At 42.3% G+C, this 23,353-nt stretch overlaps 1 protein-coding gene across 1 annotated transcript; it reads right to left on the minus strand.

Moving 5' to 3' along the window:
• Positions 1 to 22,027: 22,027 nt before the first annotated feature.
• LOC130868419 (melanoma-associated antigen B17-like) lies at positions 22,028 to 23,059 on the minus strand. Its single transcript, XM_057760647.1, has one exon. The coding sequence runs from the start codon at positions 23,057 to 23,059 to the stop codon at positions 22,028 to 22,030; it is 1,032 nt and encodes a 343-aa protein (XP_057616630.1).
• Between the last annotated feature and the right edge of the window lie 294 nt (positions 23,060 to 23,353).

Consider the following 23,353-nt stretch of genomic DNA (forward strand, 5'->3'; position numbering starts at 1 on the left):
TGTGAGAACATGTAGGGCTCTGATTTTATGTCTACTCTTGGGACACTTTTCTTCCTGTTGGGTTGCCATGCCCAGCTTTGACATGATAGTTTTTACTTCATCTTACTTTCTTTTATTTTGTGATGGAGGAAGGTCATTTGTCAATAAACAAACTGCCTTGGCCCATTTGATAGGCTACCCCTTAGGTGGGTGGAGTAAACAGAATAGAATGCTGGGAGGAAGAGGAAGTGAGCTCAGATGCAGGGCAGCTCCTCTGAGAGACAGACGCCATGCTCTCCTCTCCAGAGCAGACACGATGAAGCTCTGACCCAGGATGGACGTAGGCTAGAATCTTCCTGGTAAGCGCACCTTGGGGTGCTACATACATGAACAGAAATGGGCCAAGCAGTGTTTAAAAGAATAGAGTTTGTGTGTCGTTATTTTGGGGCATAAGCTAGCCAGGCAACCATGAGCCGGGCTGTGGGAAGAGGCCCGCAGCTCTTACTACAGATGGCGCCCACGTGGATAACTGCATCCACAGAAAGCCTGAGAAAGCTTGGGAAAGAATAGAGTAAAGCGTGTTTTCTTGGTAGCAGCAATTTCTCGGGTCTGCTCTGCTTGCTAGAGGCAAGCAAGCGCTCTCATCTAAGAGAGGCTTCCTGACTCAGCTTCAGCTGTGAAACCTTGCAGCTCATTTAAGAGGTCCTGCCACGAAATACTTAAAACGGTGTTGGTGAAAAGCTGAAGGCATGCTTTTTGGTTTTCAGCCATAGCAGGAAAAAAGTTGTGCTGTTTTAAAATGCCGGCTTTCTGGGCCATCCTGCCAGGGCAAACTCTTGACTGTTTGAGGCAGGAGGGCCAACTACAGAGAGAGGACTTGATTGTTGTCTGTGGATGTAATGCTGCAGTTTGCTTGTTGGCAAAGACCTTGAAACGCCACAGAGTTGTGATAAACATGGCTACAGCCGCTATCTCCGCCATGAGGCTGGAAAGCTAAGGAATGGCACGGCTTTCTTCCTACTGATATTGCTTGGTAAATTAAAGACTCATGTGGTCAGAAAAAGAGAGAGAGATACAGTAAAGAGAGATTCAAAGACAAAAGAAAACTTTAAATGATTTACAGTGTGTTTAAAAATATATGCAGGCTGAAAGTTAAAGTTCTTAAAAGTAAAATAAGGAAGAAAGAGAGTAGTTGGGTGTGGTAGTACACACCTTTAATCCCAACACTTGGGAGGCAGAGGGAGATTGACCTCTGAGACTTCAAGGTGTGGTAGCACACGCCTTTAATCCCAGTGCCTAGAAGGTAGAGACAAACTGATCTCTGAGAGTTCAAGGACAGCCTGGCCTAAAGAGTTATTCCAGGACGAAGATATACAGAAAATATAAAATAAAAGTAAAAGTAAACGAAATAGAGGTTAAAATAAAGCTGCACAAAGATGGAAAATACAATGAGAATCTTGATACTGTATGCTATTATGCTCTCTTTGAATTGTTTTAATGCTGAGGAAGGAGCAACAGATGCTAAAAGATATTTGTTTATAAATGGTGCTGAATTAATCCAAGATAGGTATTTTCAAAATAACTTGACTTCAGAATTTGGATCTAAGGATATGATACTTTGGAAAAGAGTTTCTTCTTTTGTTTTCACAGAGGATGAGACTCTTTGGATTGCTTCTTCGATCCCAATATGGTATGATAGACCACGTCCTCCTGAAGGGTTGCTGTGAACACCTTCAAAAAATTACTTTGCTCAACTGCCGACTGAGAGGAACCTAGCACACAGGTTATACCATGAAAGACTTGATTAACAGCGCCCCCATTCAGCAGGAAGCAGTTTGGAGAGAAAAAACTGCGTCCATGTTCCCATATATTGTTTATAAATGTTCTTTTACATTTAAAGGGGGAGATGATATAGATGTGAATAATTTGCATTGATATGAATCTTGGTTTACTGATATTAATTTAAGGTCAATTTTATTATATGTGTATGTATTTCTGATATTAATTAAGGTATTGTGATTGTATAGTTTATTTCAAAATGTAATGTATATAGGTTGTTAATGGATAATTATCAATAATAGTCAAGTTTGTAGTCATGTTAGTTAGATTTTCTAGATGTGCATGCATATATTTCAGATAGGCATTCATCATATCTTTCAAAGACTAGAGAATATGGTATTTTAAATGTTTTAATAACTTAGGGTTTTTCATGACAATGAGACACTCTGCTCCTGGCAGTACCAATCTACTTCAAGAAGAAGATGGGCATCGAAGAGGATCCTTATGGAGTTTGATAGCCATTTGGGCAAGAAACTGCTCTTGCCTGGACTATTTTATAAACTGGACATAGAGAACCCGCAGAGAGAGGACTACTGAACTTGCCTAAAGGTGAGATGATCTTTCGGGGTTCCTGATTCATGAAAGAGTCTGTGAGACATTCTGCAGGACACAGCAGATAGTGACTGAACTGCCTTTAAATTTCTTGCTTCATGGAAACGTCTCTGGATACTATGGGCCTTTAGGCCGAAGATGGATGCCCCAACGGTACAGAGGAACTTTGGGTGACTGTCCAGGCAGTGAGATGTCTCTGTCATTTCTAGAGTTTGAAAGTTGCTTATTTCTTGTTTGCTTAGGTAATACTATATCCTTCTGGAGTCTTTGAGGGAGTTAAAGAATATATAGATAGTTATTGTTTTCCTTAGTTATGATAAAGATAAAATAGATGTAAATATTGTAATTTTTACTTGATAACTGTTTTGTTATATGTAATTTTGCTATGTTAAAGTTAAAGCCTTCCTTTTTTTTTTTTTGTTTAAACAGAAAAAAGGGAAATGATGGAGGAAGGTCATTTGTCAATAAACAAACTGCCTTGGCCCATTTGATAGGCTACCCCTTAGGTGGGTGGAGTAAACAGAATAGAATGCTGGGAGGAAGAGGAAGTGAGCTCAGATGCAGGGCAGCTCCTCTGAGAGACAGACGCCATGCTCTCCTCTCCAGAGCAGACACGATGAAGCTCTGACCCAGGATGGACGTAGGCTAGAATCTTCCTGGTAAGCGCACCTTGGGGTGCTACATACATGAACAGAAATGGGCCAAGCAGTGTTTAAAAGAATAGAGTTTGTGTGTCGTTATTTTGGGGCATAAGCTAGCCAGGCAACCATGAGCCGGGCTGTGGGAAGAGGCCCGCAGCTCCCTACTACAATTTTGTGACATTTTGTTATCTCTTAGAAGCCTGTTCTTCTTTGATGAGTGGCAGAGAGTGGATCCAGATGGGAAGGGAGGTGGGGAGGAACACAGAAGAGCAGAGGGAGGGGCAACTGTAATCAAGAGTGTATTTTATGAAAAAAGAATCTATTGTTATAAAGTTGAAAAAATAATGTTTGTATAAAATTCGAAATAAATAAATAAAGCGTGAAAAAATATTTCTGGGGGAAAAACAAATTAGGGTCCTTCAAAGATAAATATGGTAGGACTTGTGTCAATCTAGAGTTCCTAAGGAAAAGGTTGATAAAATGAAATAAACAAACTGTGTGCTAAGGTGTTTCTGAAAGGCTTCAAAGCAAAGGAGCAGCTCACAGAAGACATCTGTGATCGAACAAGTGAAGATGATCAAGCCTGTCCCAGAGGTAGGTAATCAACCACTGAGAGTAAGGAGGGTATCTTTTCTTCCAGAAAAAAAGTTAGGCTGGGGTGGAGATGGTTTGCTCAGCCAAGTTCTACATCAACATCCAGATAAGGTAAATAGGGAGGCAATAGCTACAGTACCAACCAAGGGCCTTTTATGACCCATGGAGTCAGCAGACACAGCATGAGAGAACAGGTCCACAGACCCCTTTGGTCCTGAAAAGGTCTGAGCAGATTAAGTCAGGCCCAGTGGGTTTATCAGAGATGGAGAAACGGAGGGCGGCTCCATGAAAGAGCTCTAGGATATGAAAATACAGTGGCACAGAGAGAATAAATAAGAATTACAACCTTCCATCCATGGTTTGTACCCAATCTGGATCTGGGAAGGATGCAACTTACTTAAATGGATGGAACATTCTTTGTGTTCAACTTTTGAATCTCTTTTAGAGGTAAACTGGAGTCACGTGTATCTCTTGCTCAGAACAGATGGCAACAGACTTTCAGAGTTCTTCACCACAGTTACTTTTGTAACCACAGTTTGTTATGGGATAGTGTCTCAGGGTGTTGCCTTTTCCTGCCCTTCGACTGGAAAAGGTTTCGCTATTTGATGACATAATGCTAACCTCTGAGTGTTTTGAAAATTTGGAAAACAGCCTTCAGAGAGGAAACCAGGTGTATTGTTATTTCCATGAACCTTACAGCCCAACTGGGACTGGTTTAAATAACAGGAAACATAATTCAAAAGGTACTCTACATGGGTGGGAAAGGACACTCCCAGAGGTCATAATGTTATTGAATTAAAACCCCACTGTGGGGTTGGACTACCTCCTTGTGTGTTATTAGTTAGGGAAGCTCAGAAGACCCCACAAATCATAAAACTATTGTTGCTGCTATTGGTTGTATGCCAGAACTAGACAGTAAGACCTTTCTATTTGAGAAGATCATGTTTTGACTTTAAGATATGGAGAAATTAAGCTGGGACTGAACTAAAAACTCCCACCATAATGGCTGGCTTTAGTAGCGCCAACAGAGAACTATCACCGACATGCCTGTTTGGAGATGAATCCTGCATGCTAAAATACTGGCATACCAGGCAACACCGGCTTTGCTATCATGGGTAAGAAAAACATCCTACTGATTGAATTAGAGGTCTGCTACACAAGAGGGAGTTCAGGTCTGGTACTGTAAGGCAGAAACAAACATGTGGCTGAAGAGGTCATGGGTTCCAATGGGGAAAGAACTTCTTTAATTTTACTAGATAGACGTGATGTGCCTGTGAAACTGTCTTCTAAACATGTGCTTTTATACCCATAGATCACTGTTTCTGTCAGCCTCAACTCATAACCACTGGTAAAGCAACATTTAAATGACTGTTTTTGTGGCACCATAGTAGATATCTATAATTATCACCCCTCTAAGACTCAGATCATTGTGGAAGAGGGAATGGAAAGAATTTAAGAGCCCAGAAGAATGGCTGGAGTATTATGTAGCAGAATGTCTGAGATTGAAACATTCCATTTTGCAGAGGAACTCTTTGCCACAGAAGGTGGAAGGTAAACAACTCAAAATAGCTCCAGGAAGTTCCTGAAACTGACCAGATTTTCTAGGTTCTTCCCTCCATACAACAATGTAAACAGGAAAGAATGCCGAGAATTACTCTCAGGCAAACCGAACTGCAAAGAGGACTCTGAGACTAGACCAGCTACCTGGAAAGAGCAGGAACCATCTAAGCTACCTGGAAGATGTTTAAGCCAACTGAGTCACAGGAAAGGACACTCTCCAACCTGTTGAGCTGTCTGCAGACTGTGCAGTGTGCTCCAGGTTCCCAGCTTTTGTGAGCTGCCACCCAGTCTGGAGTGGGCTTTGGTGATATAACTGTCTTTGAGACATTTCTGGTCCTGTAAGTTATCCTTTGGTCATATTCCTGTAAGTAACCCCAATAACGTTCACCAAGTTGGACTTAGGTGGTATCCATAGTTTGCTCTATCATGGACTCCCTATTTTAGGTAAGTAGACATATGCTGCATTTTGCTAAGAAAACTTTGAATCAGCAGGCTGCAAAGTAGGCAGGAGTGCTCAGACTATGCCAGGAAAAGGGATGTGAGATCCCAAGTAAGCCTACAGGTTGTCTTTTTTTTTGCATGAGGGTTGTCCAGAGTAGGCAAGGATACCTGTTGTTGGACCCAAGCTACACATGACAAGTTTCAGAAAAGCTGTGGATGTGGATGCCCAGGAGACTTGCCAGGCTTTACCCCGGAGGAATATATTGGGAGTTGGTACTTAAGGCGTGCTTAGAGGTGCTGCAGAAAAGACATGTGGGTGATTTCTAGTAGGGTAGGACTTGGTAGAAGCCCAGGTGTTAGTTTCTATGTAGACAGGGTCACCAGTGTAGCCTGGGTCAGAAGATGTGGTTCAGGGTTAGATTTGTCAGGTTGTGGCCAAGACTTGGATTGGCAAGTCAGGTGTACTCACCAGTCGACATTCTGGAGTATGTTCTGTTAAGTCTGGATACTGAAAGGCATGGTAAAAACTGCAAAGAAGGGACCTTTGTGTGGCTGTAGGAAGGCGTGCCTAGAGGTGGTTGTCTGTCTGCAGGTAGGGGTGGTCAGACTAGGTAGAACAAGGGATGTCGAACTTTCTTAAAGTCTAGACCAGTGTGACTAAACTAGGTCAGAGCATAGGTTTTGTCAATCAGTCTACATCGTACAGTTTAAAGAAGAGATGAGATCAAGGGAGCAAGCATCCCAGGCTAGACAAAAGAAGAGAATATGGGAAATATGGGTACAGCATGGGGTGTTTGCAAGCAAAGTAGGACCTAGCAGAAGCCTGTATGTTGGATGAGGTGCTGGACTGTGTGTGACCAGACGGGGCTGTGATACAGGCTGTGGGACCTGGATTACAGCTGGCAGGTTGGAGAAAAGGCTTAGATGAGGAGGTCATGGGAACTAACTATGCTAGATCTTGAAGAAGGATGTGGGATATGTGTGTAACAATCGGCATATTTTCTGTTGATACAGAAGGGAACCTGTGTATGGTTCAGGTGGGCAAGAGTTTAAAAGTTGGTGACATTGCAAGAGGAAGTAATCAGATTAAAGCAAGGCAAGGGTCTCAGACCCTCAGTAAGCCTAGAAATTGGCTGCTGTGTGCCTAGGGTTGGTCAGACTAGGACTGGGAACTGTTTGGTGGACCAGCATAGATCAGCCAGGTTTCAGAAAAGACATGGATGGAAAAATTAGGGGAATTCAGCAGGCTGGACCCTGGAGAAGAACATGAAAAATTATGGGACTTGGTGGTGGCTGAGCAGAAAGGACCTATTGCTGGTGGCAAGTAGGGCTTTTCCTGTCAGAAACCTAGAGTTTGCCTGCATGGAAAGCTGGTGCAAAGAGTAGGCCCCCGAATGTAATGTGAAACCCTAGCATAGCCTGCAGCACAATCAGAGTTGGCCAAACCATGCCAGGGTGCTGCTTGTGGGACTAGCACTAGACCTGGCAGGTTTTGGAAAAGGGGTGTGACAGGACATTGAGTATACTCACTGGTGTAGATCCCAGAAGATTATCTGGGGAACAGTGAGTACTAAGTGGGTGAGGGGTTGATGCCTAGTAGAAAAGAGTGGGAATGGTTGCAGGCAGGGCAGGTCCTGGTGGAAACCGATAGGCTGACTGATGCATAGGTAGGGGTCATCAGACTAGGCAGGTGCAAAGGATGTTGGACCCTGTGGAAACCAAGAAGTTGGTTGTGGACAGGTCAGAGTATCACACTAGGCAAGGGCACTGCTTTTCTGACCTGAACTATGTATGGCTGGTAGAGAAAAAGGAGGTGTGGATGACAGTATCTGGGAGACACATGAACCGGGCTTGCTTCTGCAGCATTACATGGGAGGTCTAGATACAGAGGCATTTGTTGGAGGCTACACAGAAGGAATCTGTAGATGGTTTCAGAAATATGGGTCCTGGTTGAAACAAAGAGCTTAGATGCATTGAAGGCATGGGTGTTCTGCCTACATCAGTGTGAGGGATACAGAACCCTGAGGAGGCCTAGAGTTTGGCTGCGATATGTGGGTGGCCAGGATAGTCTGCTGTACAGGTTGTGCTTCTGGGAAGCATATGAGAGGCATTGAAAAAGGCATGGCAAGATCAGATAGACTCATTAAGCTAGATCCTGGAGGAAGACTTGGGAAGTCTGGGTACCAAGTGGGATAGTTGCAGTGAATGCAGACAGGACCTATAGGTGGTTGCAGGTAGGGCAGACCCTGAACAAAGTCTAAAGGTTGATTTCAGCACAGGGAGAATGATAAGACTACAGTGGAGCAAGGGTTGTGGGACCCTAGGGAAGCCTAGAGATTGACTGCAGTGCAAGGTAGAGTGGCCAGACACTCATTCTGGGGCCTGTGCTAAATGTGGGAGGTTAATGAAAAGGTACGGATGGAGAGTTTAAGAGAACTCACCAAGCTACACCCTTGAGAAAGATGTGGTAAATATGAGTACAGAGTGGATTGAAAGAGGTGATAGAAAAAGGACCAGTGGCCGGGCGGGCGGTGGGGGCGCACGCCTTTAATCCCAGCACTCAGGAGGCAGAGGCAGGCGGATCTCTGGGAGTTCGAGGCCAGCCTGGTCTACAAGAGTTAGTTCCAGGACAGGAACCAAAAACTACAGAGAAACCCTGTCTCGAAAAAAAACAAACAAACAAAAAAGCAAAAAAAACAAAAACGAAAAAAAAAGAAAAAAGAAAGAAAGAAACAGGACTAGTGAACGGTTTTAGATGGACAGAGCCAGGAGGAAGCCTAGGGTTGGTGGAGGTTTGGCTGTAGTAAAGATGGAATGACTAGAGTAGTAGATTGGGGCACAGGTTTTGTGGGTAGGCTACATCTGGCAGGTTGAGGAAAAATGGAAGGTCCAGGAGGTTCTCACTGGGCTAGACCCTGGAGGAGGTCATTGGAAATTTACATACTGAATGGGGTGATGTAGGCAGTACAGAGGGACCTGAAGATGGTTGTAGGTCCTGGCAGAAGGCTAGAGATTGGTAGTTGGTCAGACTATACAATAGTAAAGAGCTTAGCTGTTTGTGCAAATGAGGCTGTAAAAAACATTGCTGTGGGACCAGAGCTTGATCCGGTGGGTTAAAGATGAAGGCTGTGTATTTATAAGGTTATTGCTCAAAAGTCTGTGTACCAAGTGGGGTGTTGGACAGGGAACAAAAGAGACAGTTAGGATAGGTCGGGGTGAAGGCCTAGAGATTGGTTGTTGCACAAGTAGTGGTGGCCAAACTAGGCCAGGGCAGGGGATGGAGGAACCAGGGGAATCCTAGGGTTTGGCTTGAGGGCAGATGGAATGGTAGACTAAACCAGGGCTCTGGTTGTAGGATGACGATTAGATCTGCCATGCTGTGGAAAGGTGTGGATGGGAAAGTCAGTTGTACTCACCAGGCTAGATCTTGCAAGAAGGTATAGAAATTCTTCATACTGATTAGGGTGGTTGAGATGTGGCAGAAGGGAACACGAGATGGTTGAAAGCAGGACAGGTCTTTCAGAAACCTAAAGATTGGCAGCTTTTCTGTCCATTTGCATGCAAAATTCAAGAAGTCATTGTTTTTTACTGCTGAGTAGTACTCTAATATGTATATATTCCATACTTTCTTCATCCATTCTTCCATTGAAGGGCATCTAGGTTGTTTCCAGGTTCTGGCTATTACAAACAATGCTGCTATGAACATAGTTGAGCATATACTTTTGTTGTATGATAGGGCATCTCTTGGGTATATTCCCAAGAGTGGTATTGCTGGGTCCAGGGGTAGGTTGATCCCTAATTTCCTGAGAAATCGCCACACTGATTTCCAAAGTGGTTGCACAAGTTTGCATTCCCACCAGCAATGGATGAGTGTACCCCTTTCTCCACAACCTCTCCAGCAAAGGCTATCATTGGTGTTTTTGATTTTAGCCATTCTGACAGGTGTAAGATGGTATCTTAAAGTTGTCTTGATTTGCATTTCCCTGATTGCTGAGGAAGTTGAGCGTGACCTTAAGTGTCTTTTGGCCATTTGAACTTCTTCTGTTGAGAATTCTCTGTTCAGCTCAGTGCCCCATTTTATAATTGGGTTGATTAGTTTTTTACAGTCTAGTTTCTTGAATTCTTTATATATTTTGGAGATCAGATCCTGAGTGAGGTAATCCAGACCCAAAAAGAAAAACATAGGATGTACTCACTCATATTTGGTTTCTAGACATAAATAAAGGACATTGAGCCTATAATTCGTGATCCTAGAGAAGCTAAATAAGAATGTGAACCCAAAGAAAAACATGTGGGCATCCTCCTGAATATTAACCTTCATCAGGCGATGAAAGGAGACAGAGACGGAGACCCACATTGGAGCACCAGACTGAAATTCCAAGGTCCAAATCAGGAGCAGAAGGAGAGAGAGCACGAGCAAGGAATTCGGGACCACGGGGGTGCACCCACATACTGAGACAATGGGGATGATCTATCGGGAACTCACCAAGGCCAGCTGGTCTGGGTCTGAAAAAGCATGGGATAAAACCAGACTCGCTGAACATAGCGGACAGTGAGGACTGCTGAGAAGTCAAGAACAATGACACTGGGTTTTGATCTTACTGCACGTACTGGCTTTGTGGGAGCCTAGGCAGTTTGGATGCTCACCTTACTAGACCTGGAAGGAGGTGGAAGGTCCTTGGACTTCCCACAGGGCAGGGAACCCTGAGTTCTCTTCAGGCTGATGAGGGAGGGGGGCTTGATTGGAGGAGGAGGAGGGAAAAGGTAGGCCATGGCGGGGAGGAGGCAGAAGTCTTTAATAAATAAATAAATTTTAAAAAATGAGATATAACTGGAAAAAAAAGATTGGCAGCATTACAAGCAGGGGTGGTCTCACTACGCTAGAGCAAGAGATGTGGGAGCCTGTGAAAGCATAGAGTTTGGATGCTTTGTGTGGATGAATGGACAGACTAGTCTGGGATGCTGAGTGTGAAACTCATTCTACAACAGACTGGTTGTAGCAGAGGTGTGGATGAGGATGTTACCAACATAGGCCCTGAAAGAAATTGTGGGGTGGTCAAAGTAGCTTTGGTCAGAGGTTGTGGGACCAGGAATAGACTAGTAGGTTGTGCAAAAGGCATTGATAGGGAAATTAGGTGTAATTACTAATCAAGACATTGGTGGAGGGTATAATGACTCTGGTAATACCTTCAGAAGTACTTTTATTGTATAAAGTTGATTATTGTTCTCTCAAGTTCTGTGAAGAATTTTGTTGGGATTTTGATGGGGATTGCATTGAATCTATAGATTGTTTTTGGTAGAATTGCCATTTTTACTATGTTGATCCTACCAATCCAAGAACATGGGAGATCTGGTATCCTTTTCAATTTCTTTCTTCAAAGACTTAAAGTTCTTTTCAAAGAGATCTTTTACTTCCTTTGTTAGAGTTACCCCAAGATACTTTATGCTATTTTTGGCTATCATGAAAGGTGATGTTTCTCTGAATTCCCTCTCTGCTTCTTTTTCTTTGTTATGCACAAAGAAAGGGCTACTGATTTTTTGTTGTTGATCTTGTATTCTGCCATATTAATAAGGGTGTTCAGCTGTAGGAGTTCTTTGGTAGAGTTTAGTGGTCGCTTAAGTACACTATCATATCATCTGCAAATAAAAAAAGTTTGACTTCTTCCTTTCCAATTAGAATCTCCTTGTTTTCCTTATGTTGTCTTATTGCTATTGCTAGAACTTCAAGCACTATATTGAAGAGGTATGGAGAGAATGGACAGCCTTGTCATGTTCCTGATTTTAGTGGAATGGCTTTGAGTATCTCTCCATTTAATGTGATGTTAGCTGTCGGCTTGCTGTATATTGCTTTTATTATATTTAGGTATGAATCTTGTATTCCTAATTTCTCCAAGACCTTTATCATAAAGGGGTGTTGAATTTTTTCAAATGTTTTTTTCAGCATCTAATGAAATGATCACATATTTTTTTTTCTTTCAGTTTATTTATATGATGGATTGCATTGACAGATTTTTGTATGTTGAACCAGCCATGCATCTCCGGGATGAAGCCTACTTGATCATAATGGATAATTTTTTGGATGTGTTCTTGGATTTGGTTGGCCAATATTTTATTGAGAATTATTGCGTCGATGTTCATGAGTGAGATTGGTCTGGAATTCTCTTTCTTGGTTGAATCTTTGTGTGGTTTTGGTATCAGGGTAATTGTATCTTCATAAAAGGAGTTTGACAATGACTCTTCTGTTTCTATTTTGTGAAACACACTAAGGAGTATAGGTATTAGATCTTTTTGGAAGTTCTGGTAGAATTCTGCATTGAAACCATCTGGTCCAGGGCTTTTTTTGGTAGGGACGTTTTTTTTTTGACAATTTCTAATTCCTCATGGACTTAAAGGTCTATTTAAATTGTTCACCTGGTCTTGATTTAATTTTGGTATATAGTACTTATCTAAAAAATGTCCATTTCTTTCACATTTTCCAATTTTGTGGCATACAGGCTTTTGTAGTAAGATATAATCACTATCCAAATTTCTTCTGTGTCTGTGGTTATGTCCCCCTTTTCATTTCTGATCTTGTTAATTTGTGTGTTCTCTCTTTGCCATTTGATTAGTTTGGATAGGGATTTGTTAATCCTGTTGATTTTCTCCAAGAACACGCTTTTTGTTTCATTGATTCTTAGGATTGTTTGCTGTGTTTCTATTTTGTTGATTTCAGCCCTCACTTTGATTATTTCCAGTCTTCTACTCCTCCTGGGTGAATCTGCTTCTTTTTTTTTTTTCTAGAGCTTTCACGTGTGCTGTTAAGTTGTAGGGGAGACCCAGCCAATCACCTTACTTGTTGTTACTACTGGAAAGGCAGGTAGAACTTTAGGTAGAGCTTTGTGGGAATTATCCCGGAGAGATTTACCCACAGATGGAGTTAAAATTTGCCTTTTTACCCTTTGTTCTCTTTATCAGAATTCAGAAATTTCTCAATCTTTTTAATTCTATTTACCATTGCCTTATACAATGTCTGAACCTCCTGTCCAGAATTATGTTCCAAAGCCTTTATTGAGGATTTTAAACTATGAAGTTTGCCCATTAGAGTTAACATCTCATCTTTGGACATAATTTTATGGCATAAACTGTGTCTTCTTGTATTGACAATTTGTCTGCCAATCTGTCATAAGCTTTAGACAAAATTCGATTGTCACATTTAGCAGTTTTGATTTTCTCAGTTAATGATTTAGTTTTTACAGAAAGGGATTGAAGCTTTCCATCCAAATCAGCTGTTTCCTCTTTCATAGTAATGAATTTTTCCTTAATATCAGCCTGTACCTTTTTAAAATTTTGTTTAGTTGACCGAGTCATGTTAGACAAAGATCTATTCTCTTCCTGGATAACTTTAAACTGATTTTTGAGAAGATTGTTGTCAGTCTCAATTGTTTTTAAGCGTTCAACCTCCGTCTTAAGAATTGTGGATTCGTCTCATAAAGACTTTATCATATTTCTATTATCAAACCATATAGTACCAAGGAAAACTACGAATCCCAGAAAGATCCATAGATGTGGGGTGACAGACACCTCTTGTAAATTCTCCCACATGGTACAATCAAAAAGGCTGTTAAAGTCTTGAATGGTAACGTTTTTAGACATTTTTTTAAATTAATTTATTTATTACAGATTTCTGCCTTCTCCCCGCCACCACCTCCCATTTCCCTCCCCCTCCCCCATCAAGTCCCCCTCCCTCATCATCCCTAAGAGTAATCAGGGTTCCCTGCCCTGTGGGAAGTCCAAGGACCACCCAGATCCATCCAGGCCTAGTAAGGTGAGCATCCAAACTGCCTAGGCTCCCACAAAGCCAGTATGTGCAGTAGGATCAAAAACCCATTGCCATTGTTCTTGAGTTCTCAGTAGTCCTCACTGTCTGTTATGTTCAGCGAGTCCGGTTTTATCCCATGCTTTTTCAGACCCAGGCTAGCTGGCCTTGGTGAGTTCCTGATAGAACATCCCCATTGTCTCAGTGTGTGGATGCACCCCTCACAGTCCTGAGTTCCTTGCTCGTGCTCTCTCTCTATCAAATCTGTATTTATTTTTATTTATAAAAGAAATTTTACCTGTAACGACCGTTTCTTGCCAGTGGTGGCAAAGTGCAGCTGAGTCCACTGGCCGAGAAGTCAGAGATGAGCCAGTCTGAAACAATTACTCAAAACCGAAAGTTAAGGCAGACTGTGTGTTGTATGAATTAGAGCAGGCACCGGGCTGATAAATAGCAGTTGGGGGGAGGGCCAGGAAGCCGGGCAGAGCCAAGGCCAGACTCAGCCTTGAGTTAGGTGTGGATGGTTTTGTCTGAGGGGTTAGAGTGGTCATGGAAGCTTGTATTACTTCTTGTGGGCTGCGTGCTGCTCAGACCAAATCTGTTGCTGTGGTGGTGCAAACAGAAAACCACCCTGGTGCTGCAAAACTGCAGGCACCTGAGCTTTCGCTTACTTAGGCAGCGGGATTCCACTTATTCAGGCAGTGGCTGTAAACTAAGCCAAGGCAGGCAGGGAGGGGTTAACATGCTCGGGGCTGAGGAAGTCTGGTGGGCAGGGCAGGGCAGGGCCCCGCAGGCTATGGCATCTTATCTGCCCAGCTACAGCTGTACCGCAGACTCTAGCACACTGGGGCCCGAGTCATGTACTACAAAACAGCGGGGTGCCTGGCAGCTGGGCCGGGAGCATGCTGTGTAGTTAGGACCCAGGCAGAGGGCTGAGAGATTGGGGCGTGCAGCTCTCTCAAACTAAAATTGAAGCCTGTGTCCCGGGCCACTCAGGGGCGGGGGCAAAAAGCCCCACATTGAGCACCAAGTGTAGCGGTGTAAATGAACGACAGATGGAAATTATAGTAAAATATTTAGCTTTAATTAGGGAAAGACTCACAGAAACCAAGGTTCCAGCGGAGAACAGAAAAGCAGAAGGGAAGGCAGGGAGTACGCCCATAATCTTTATAAGTAAAAAATATTTTGGGGGGACCCTGCCCTACAAGTAAGGTGATTGGCTGGATTTCCCCTACATTAAGTCTCTAATGTGAGCTTTCTCTTTTTCTTTATGTGGGCACTTAGTGCTATGAAGTTTCCTCTTAACATTGCTTTCATAGTGTCCCATAGGTTTGGGTATGTTGTGTCTTTATTTTCATTGAATTCAAGGAAGACTTTAATTTCTTTCTTTTTTCTTCTTGACATGAAGGTGATTCAGTAATTGTTCAGTTACCATGAGTTTGTAGGCTTTCTGGGGGGTAGAACTGTTGTTGAATTCTAACTTTATTCCATGGTGATTCGGTAGTACATAGGTGGTTACTACAATTTTTTTTTTGTATCTGTGGATGCTTGCTTTGTTACCAATTATGTGATCAATTTTTGAAAAGATTCCATGAGATGCTGAGAGAAGGTATATTCTTTTCTGTTTGGGTAGAATGTTGTATAGATGTCTGTTAAGTCCATTTGGTTCATTATATCTGTTAATTCTCTTATTTCTCTGTTAAGTTTGTGTCTGGTCGACCTGTCCATTGGTGAGAGAAGAGTATTGAAATCTCCTACTATTAGAGTGTGGGGTTTGATGTATGCTTTGAGTTCTAGTAATGTTTCTTTTACATATGTGGGTGCTTTTATATTAGGGGCGTAGATATTCAGGATTGAGTCTTTCTGCTGATGAATTGATCCTGTTATGAGTATAAAGTGTCCTTCTCCATCTTTTATGATTGATTTTAGTTTGAAATCAATTTTGTTAGATATTAGTATAGCTACACCCGCTTGTTTCTTAGGTCCATTTGATTGCAAAACCTTTTCACAACCCTTTACTCTGACGTACTATCTGTCTTTGTGGTTGAAGTGTATTTCTTGTAAACAGCAGAATGTTGGATACTGTTTTCTTAACCTGTGCCCTTTTATAGGTGAATTGAGTCCATTGATATTAAGTGATATTAATGACCAGTTGTTGTTATCTCCGGTTATTTATTTATTTTTTTTGGGTAGTAGTGTTTGTATGTTCCCCTTCTTTGAGTTGTGCTTGTGGAGGGTTGCCAGAAGTCTGTGTTATTATGGATGTTGTTGGCTTCCTTGATTTGTAGTTTTCCTTCTAGTACTTTCTGTAAGGCTGGGTTTGTGGCTATGTATTATTTAAATCTGTTTTTCTCCTGGAATATCTTGTTTTCTCCATCGATGGTGAATGCAAGCTTTGCTGGGTATAGTAGTCTGGGCTTGCATCCATGGTCTCTTAGTGTATGTAGCACATCTATCCAAGACCTTCTGACTTTCCTGGTTTATTGAGAAGTCAGGTGTAATTCTGATAGGTTTACCTTTATATATTACTTGACCTTTTTACTTTGCAGCTCCTAATATTCTTTCTTTATTCTGTATGTTTTGTGTTTTGATTATTATATGGCAAGGGGATTTTTTTTTGATCCAGTCTATTTGGTGTTCTGTATACTTCTTGTACCTTCATAGGAATATCCTTCTTTAGGTTGGGAAAGTTTTCTTCTGTAATTTTGTTGAATATATTTTCTGGGCCTTTGAGCTGTAATTCTTCTCCTTCTTCTACCCCTATTATTCTTAGGTTTGGTCTTTTCATCCTGTCCCAGATTTCCTGGATGTTTTGCATTAAGAATTTGTTGGTGCTCCACATTGGAGCACCGGACAGAAATCTCAAGGTCCAAATCAAGAGCAGGAGACAGAGCACGAGCAAGGAACTCAGGACCGCGAGGGGTGCACCCACACACTGAGACAGTGGGGATGTTCTATCAGGAACTCATCAAGGCCAGCTGGCCTGGGTCTGAAAAAGCATGGGATAAAACCGGACTTGGTGAACATAATAGACAATGAGGACTACTGAGAACTCAAGAACAATGGCAATGGGTTTTTGATCCTACTGCACATACTGGCTTTGTGGGAGCCTAGGCAGTTTGGATGCTCACCTTACTAGGCCTGGATGGATCTGGGTGGTCCTTGGACTTCCCACAGGGCAGGGGACCCGGATTACTCTTAGGGATGATGAGGGACAAGGACTTGATGGGGGAGGGGGAGGGAAATGGGAGGTGGTGGTGGGGAGAAGGCAGAAATCTTTAATAAATAAATAAATAAAAATAAAAAAAGATTTTGTTGGATTTGTTGTTTTCTTTGATCAATGAGTTTATTTCTTCTATAGTATCTTTAGTGTCTGAGATTATTTCTTCTATCTCTTGTAATCTGTTGGTTATACTTGTCTCTGTAGTTCCTATTTGTTTACCCAGATTTTCTATATTCTGCCATCTCTCGGTTTGTGTTTTCTTTATTGCCTCCATTTCATTTTTCAAGTCTTGAACTATTTCCATGCTTTTTCTTGGTTTTCTTAGGTATCTTTGAGAGATTTATTCATTTCTTCTACCTTTGTTTGTCTTCTCCATTTCTTTAAAGGAGTTTTTCAATTCTGTTTAAGGTCCTCTATTATTTTCATAATGTTACATTTAAAGTTGATTTCTTCTGCTTCTTCTGGAATAGGGTGTTCAAGTCTTCTTGTTGTGTGATCCCTGGATTTTTGTGTTTTTATGTTGCCTTTCAGGTTGTTGGATGAATTCTTGCATTGGCGCCTGCCCATCTCTTCCTTCAAATGCAGCCAGGAGAGTCTTAGCATCTTGGTCCAATCTTTGCTGTGACTGATTGTGTACTTGGGGAATTTTCTTGGTCTAGCCTCTCTTAGGGCCCCTCGGCACTGAAGCTGGTTGTGCTGGTGGATCTAAGGACCCTGCAGATTGAAAGGAGTGTCCTCTGCCTGGATCTCCTCAGTGCAGAAGCAGAATCTTTTCCTGGGCCAAGGACCTCACAGACAACAAAGCAGGCCTGTGGGAGGCAGGATCATTTGGAACAAAGAAGCCCCTGCAGCAGGAGCTGCAGGGGCCCTGTGCTCCCTTCTGGATCATCTGCCCTGGAGGTGGGGCACACACTCACACATCTGGGTGGATCTCCTCAGCACAGGAACAGGGACTCCAGGTAGTTCAAGGACCCGGCAGACAAAAGAGCAAACTTGGGGAGGGGCAGGGTAGTATGGAACAAGGAAGCCCCTGCAGCAGGAGCTGGAGGTGCCCTGCAGTCCTGTCCAGGGACCTTCTGGCCAGGTGGGCACACACTCACCCCTCTGGGTGGATCCCCTCAGTGCAGGAGCAGGAACTGTTCCTGGGCCAAGGACCTCACAGACAATAGGGCAGGCTTGGGGTGGCAGGGTCATGTGAACAAAAAATCCCCTGCAGCAAGAGTTGGAGGGGCCCTGTGCTCTGTTCCCAGACCTTCCACCCTGGGCTGGCACACACTCATCTGTCTGGATGGATCTCCTAAGTACAGGAACAGGAACTCCTGGTAGTCCAAGGACCACACAGACAAAAGAGCAACTTGGGGAGGTGGCAGGGTTCTTTGGAACAAAGAGGCCCCTGCAGCAGGATCTGTAGTTGCCCTGCACTCCCTTCCAGAGACCTTCCGGTTGAGTGGGCACACACTCATCCCTCTGGGTGGATCACCACAATGTAGGAGCAGGAACTGTTCCTGAGCCAAGGACCTTGCAGACAATAGGGCAAGCTTGGACTAAAAATTCATCTATATATTAGATATACAGCAATGTGCATATGAACAAATGAATAACAAACTCATACAAAGGAACTCTTTGAATAATCTAATAAAATGAATATTTGGAAAATATAATAGAAGATATTCAGTGGATTGCAGTATAAGAAAAGGAGAAAGAGGGAGACATGGTGTGTTTTGTAAACCAGAATACAAAGATGGTGTACATCGATGTGGAAGGAAACACCACCATAGAGCTGGGATGTACTCAATCAGAGATAAATGGCAGGAGCTGTCATTCTCTGAGAACAGAGGGCAGGTTCCAGAGGAATTGCAGTGAACATGTACCCTGGAATTCATGGGCCAGAAGTGCACACTAGAGAAGTCTCAGAGGATGTTGTAATGGTGCAAAGAGCCACAGTGGACAGAATGCCAGTTACTGCATCCTGTTCACTTTTAGGTACCAAGGACCTAGATGTAGCAGGCTCCTAAGAAAATGAATCCTAAGGCTAACAACTTGATTTTCATTTTCTATTCAGTTTCCGTTTATAAATTTTCTTTAATACTTTGACCTTTAAGGCCTGTTTATTGCCTGAGAATTATGTTGAAAAAATATTTTTAGAGACAAGGGCTGCCTCAGCTGAGATGAGAAAATATGTGGATGCTAGATATAAAAATTAGAGCTGAAGTCCGGCACATCTACTTACCAATCAGCCTTTTGAACTTGAGAAAATTTCAGTAGTGTTTGATAAGTTCTGTCCTATTGGAATACATGCATCACATACAGACTGTAGAAAAAGTGACTGGAAAACAATGTGCAGCATTTGATGAATGACAGGTATTCTGAACACAGAAGAAACCTTTGATTACACAAAAAAATTATCTATGAAATGATATATAAAGCATTCTGAATCAGTCAGACTTTCTTCCTTCCTAGTAAGTACATCTATGTAAATTTTTCTCTGGGAGACCAGTGATTTCAGGGTTTGGTGGTCATCTCTTGTTAGGTGTACTTGGTGTCAAGACACAAATACTTTAATCAATTCTACATTCAATTCCATCCATCCTGTCTCTATTTACATTCATGGTTGTTATAAAAAAAATCAATTAATGTTGGCCATTTGAAAAACAACATGGTTTTATATGGTTAATTCTTTAATGGAATCTAATTTTCGAAGTTCAAGATGAAAAAGATCCAAACAGTGGCTTCTTTTACTGTACTTCTCAGATACTTTGGATTGAGAATAGGCACAAATTACCTGCCTTGAAAACAGTGTTGTGTACAACAGTCAAAAGAGAACTGTGGAAAACTTCCCTTTCTTTCTAGATGGAGCTATCTCTTTGGAGCATTTACACAGTTTCCAGTTGTCAGAATCATTGACACATGGGCCTGTGTGAGTTGCCCTGCTCAATTATGGTGACCTTCTATTCCAAAATGCAATGGGATTAAAATAAGGACTTTGAAAATAATTGGATTCCAATGATGGTGTAAATGTGGATCTCCATTTTGAGATTATTGTTTATATACAAAAACAGAAAATACAGCTCTCTCACTCTCTCATCTTTTTTGCTCTTCCTCTCTCTCTCATCTGTCCCACTACATCCCTTCCTCTTTTTATCCTTCTCTTTCTTTGTTCCTTTCTCAATACCCTCTCTCCAAACCCAGATATTACCCTTCTCAAGAACTGGATCTATTTCCACCTTTGTCTTGTACTTCTTGAACTGTGGAAATGAAATATTGTTCAAGTGATGTTCTTGATCTCTAGCATCTATGAGAGTTTGCAATAGCAATCAGCACAGTGTTAAAATATTTGGTCTTTCAATTCCAACACACCCTGAATGTAGGGAATTTACCTGCCATATTCAGAAATCCAGCTAATTCACCTTCCAGAATAAATGAAAATCATCAACCTCTAGAGAATTGTTGCTTTCTACAATGCCTCAACTCCCTTGCTCTTGTAATGTTCTGTGACTTTCCTGGATTGAGGTGACAAATAATCTATACACTTCAAACAGGATACCTACAATACACTGAAATTATTCCACTAGGTTCCAGCTTAGTGGACCAATATATTTATTAGTGATACTTACAGAGATATATGTGAGGGGTTTGTTACAATATCACAGATGACTAAGTCAGATGCATAGCCAAAAAGCCCACCCAAGCCTGAGTAATGACTACTTGAATAACAGTGACTGTAATTCCATGCACTATTCCCAGGATGTTCAGCTGGTATACTGTCTCCTGCAATAACAACATGTAACTGCTTATCTAACTTTGGGGAGGGACTTTATAAATCTTGTTTCCTTTACTTACAGAATTTTATGGATATTTTTCCTCCCAAACTGCAGTATATACATATATCACACTCAGTCTGTATAGTGTTACCTGTGTGTATATGAACTTATTTTTTTTTTAAAAAAAGAGGATGCCAAGCATTTCAAAGAGGGGTTACATAGGAGTGGGTAGACTGAGGAAATGGGAGAGGATAAATGATGTAATTGTATTATAATAAAATTAATTAATGTTTTCTATAGGAAGCGATATTTAATTTGGAGTGGATTTGGGGGGGGGGGCAGCTAAACTTCTGCTATATTTCATGGTTCAACAACATTAATCTAAAGTACTTTCCATCCAAGTTAGCCTTGGCACTACTTTCATCACCATCAAATTTGGACCCTGTCCTTGTAGTTTAACAAAGTTACTACCTGGTTTAGATGCACTTCAATAAAAGAGAATTTGGCTGTAGGAGCCCATTCTGAGTGACAGACAGTTGTCTTCTTGGAACTGCTTCTCAAAGGATTATCATGTTTTTTTCCTCAGAAAATCGGTGCATTTAATTGTGTGACTTGTGCAGTGTATTCACTTGTACTGGGGTAAATACATGGACTCTGAACACTTCTATTACAGGTAGGATTTCATACTGGTACACTCAAAATTCAAAGGGACCTTTATGATGCATTGTCTCCTCTAACTTAAACTTTAAATTCTGTGATGCACTATCTGGTCGTTGTTCACCAACTCACACTGTCTCAAGGGGTCCCCTTCTGATGGTCTGGCTTTGATCATCACTCCCCTAGCCTCATGCAACAAATCATGCAGTGTCCGTTAAATTATAGAGTGTTGACAGAACTGAAATTTCCCCATGCTCTAAATTACCACAATCAGAAAATGGGTAGCTGTATTAATCAACAATTTTCTATTCTTCCTAATCATTTCTTTCGTATGCCCTTCTTAGGGTTTTCTGTCTTCCTCCTTCTATATAGCTGCTGGGAAATTCTAGTCCCTGTGGGCAGTAGACAGTTATTTGTTGTCATCAACAATAATGTGATGGGGAGGAGCTACCAAAGAGCTGATGCCCAATGAATGACTGGGGAAAATAATAAAATGACAAAGAGACTGGTTATGAGGTTTAATGTATCACAGTTTATTTTCTTACAGATGTTTAATAAAGTAGTAAAACCAACTTTGGTTCCATTAAAATTACAAATAAAGGCAAACCCAATAGAGACATGGATGAATTGACCCCTTTACTTTGTTTCACCAATTGTTGCACACCACATTCTGTGAAACTCTTTCCCATGCCATGTTTTTTTACACTTAGAAGAAATCTGTGAAGAATTTCCAAAGAGTTTAAAACCCCAAAGATCTTACTATTAAACTTGACAAAGCACAATAAATGTGGCAGACATAAGGTTAAGAAGCATTTATGAAACAAATTAATCTTCAGTTGCAAGAATACTAACAACGTAACAAAGAAAGATACTTCTACTTTTCCTATGCATATTCTTAGTGCTGTTCTTCCAACTCATAAACTCCCCACTACTCAGAAGACTGGCTGTCCTTCACAGCACAGTAACAGCTATACTTAAGGGACAGCTAAGTGTGGGAGGAACTGCTAGCTTGGGTATGGGAGGGAATTCTGGCATGATGGTAATGAGAAGCCTCACCTCTCCTCGCTGCTCTCTCAGCATGGTTACTCAGAGCCTCCTCATACTGTTGAGGGTAGAAACCAGGCATGACATTTCTTATCTTATTTAAAACATCCAGGACTTTTGTCCTGGTGGCTTCATTGCGGGCCCTGGGACCCCACAGGAACTCATAGCGTGGGGGATCACTACCAAGCACCCGGCGGTACTCCACATAATTTTGCTCAACTAGTTCTATGGTGATGAACTTACGGGGCTCCCCAAAGATTAAGTGCCTCCTCCCAGGATACAGCCCCTGCATTTGGAGGAATTCCCAGACCTCTTCCTCTGTGGCACGGCCGCCTTTCATCATAATCATACCCAGGAGGGTCAGTGTGAGACCTGTCTTTGGTAACTCTTTCCTGCCATCCTGACTTGCCCTACGCGGGATGGGTAACTTGCTAACAAGAACATAGGACTGAGAGTTATGTGGGTCAACCTTCAACTCCAGACCATAGACCACCTCCAGCTGATAGGTGGCTTTCTGCAGGATGGAGGGGAAATGCACCTTGTACTTCCTGCTGATCAGCTTCAGCATCTCTTCCTCCTTAGGTTGCTCATCCTTCTGGTACTTCTCCAGGAAGTAATGAAGTACCTTGCTGGCCTTCCTGGCAATAGGATCTCTGCGTGCAGACTGGATGGCTTCTGCTATAATGCAGACATTTGGACGCCTGGCATCAAAACCTGCAACAGAACCCTCAGCACCACCAACATTGGAAACTGATTGGGACACATCTAACTCCTGAGAGCCATGGGACAGGGCCTCCTGGGACTCTTGAGGAGTACTGACATCAGGGGAGCTGGGGGCATCTCTCTGGCCAAGAGTAGGGGGTGTTGCTTCCTCCTCTTCAGCCGGCTGAGCACCCTGGAGATTCTGCCTCTCTCCCCGAGTCTGCTGCCTTTTGGCTCTGGAGCGGCTCTTGCTCTTGTTGCCCCTAGGCATGATGCTCTGGGTAGGCAGGCAGGAGTTCTGGAAAGAATCTTGGAGGGGGGGGGGTGAGAGAGAAAGACACTATGTAAACATTACTAGGTGGAGAGAAATTTCCCTTTAAGGAGGGCCCCCTCTGCTGCTTTTCTCAGGGTACCTTTCTGGATTCAAACCTCTTTCTACCCCTTGTTGAATTTACTTCCCGAGAAATCTGTGGAGAGAATTGGAGTTTGTTAGTTTACTGCTTGACAACCGAAATTCTAACTTCCTAGGGTGAGCAAAGGGCTTCCTTTAGGGCCCCAATTTAAT

Source organism: Chionomys nivalis, chromosome X (assembly GCF_950005125.1).
Source record: "Chionomys nivalis chromosome X, mChiNiv1.1, whole genome shotgun sequence".
NCBI classification, from domain to species: Eukaryota; Metazoa; Chordata; class Mammalia; order Rodentia; family Cricetidae; genus Chionomys; species Chionomys nivalis.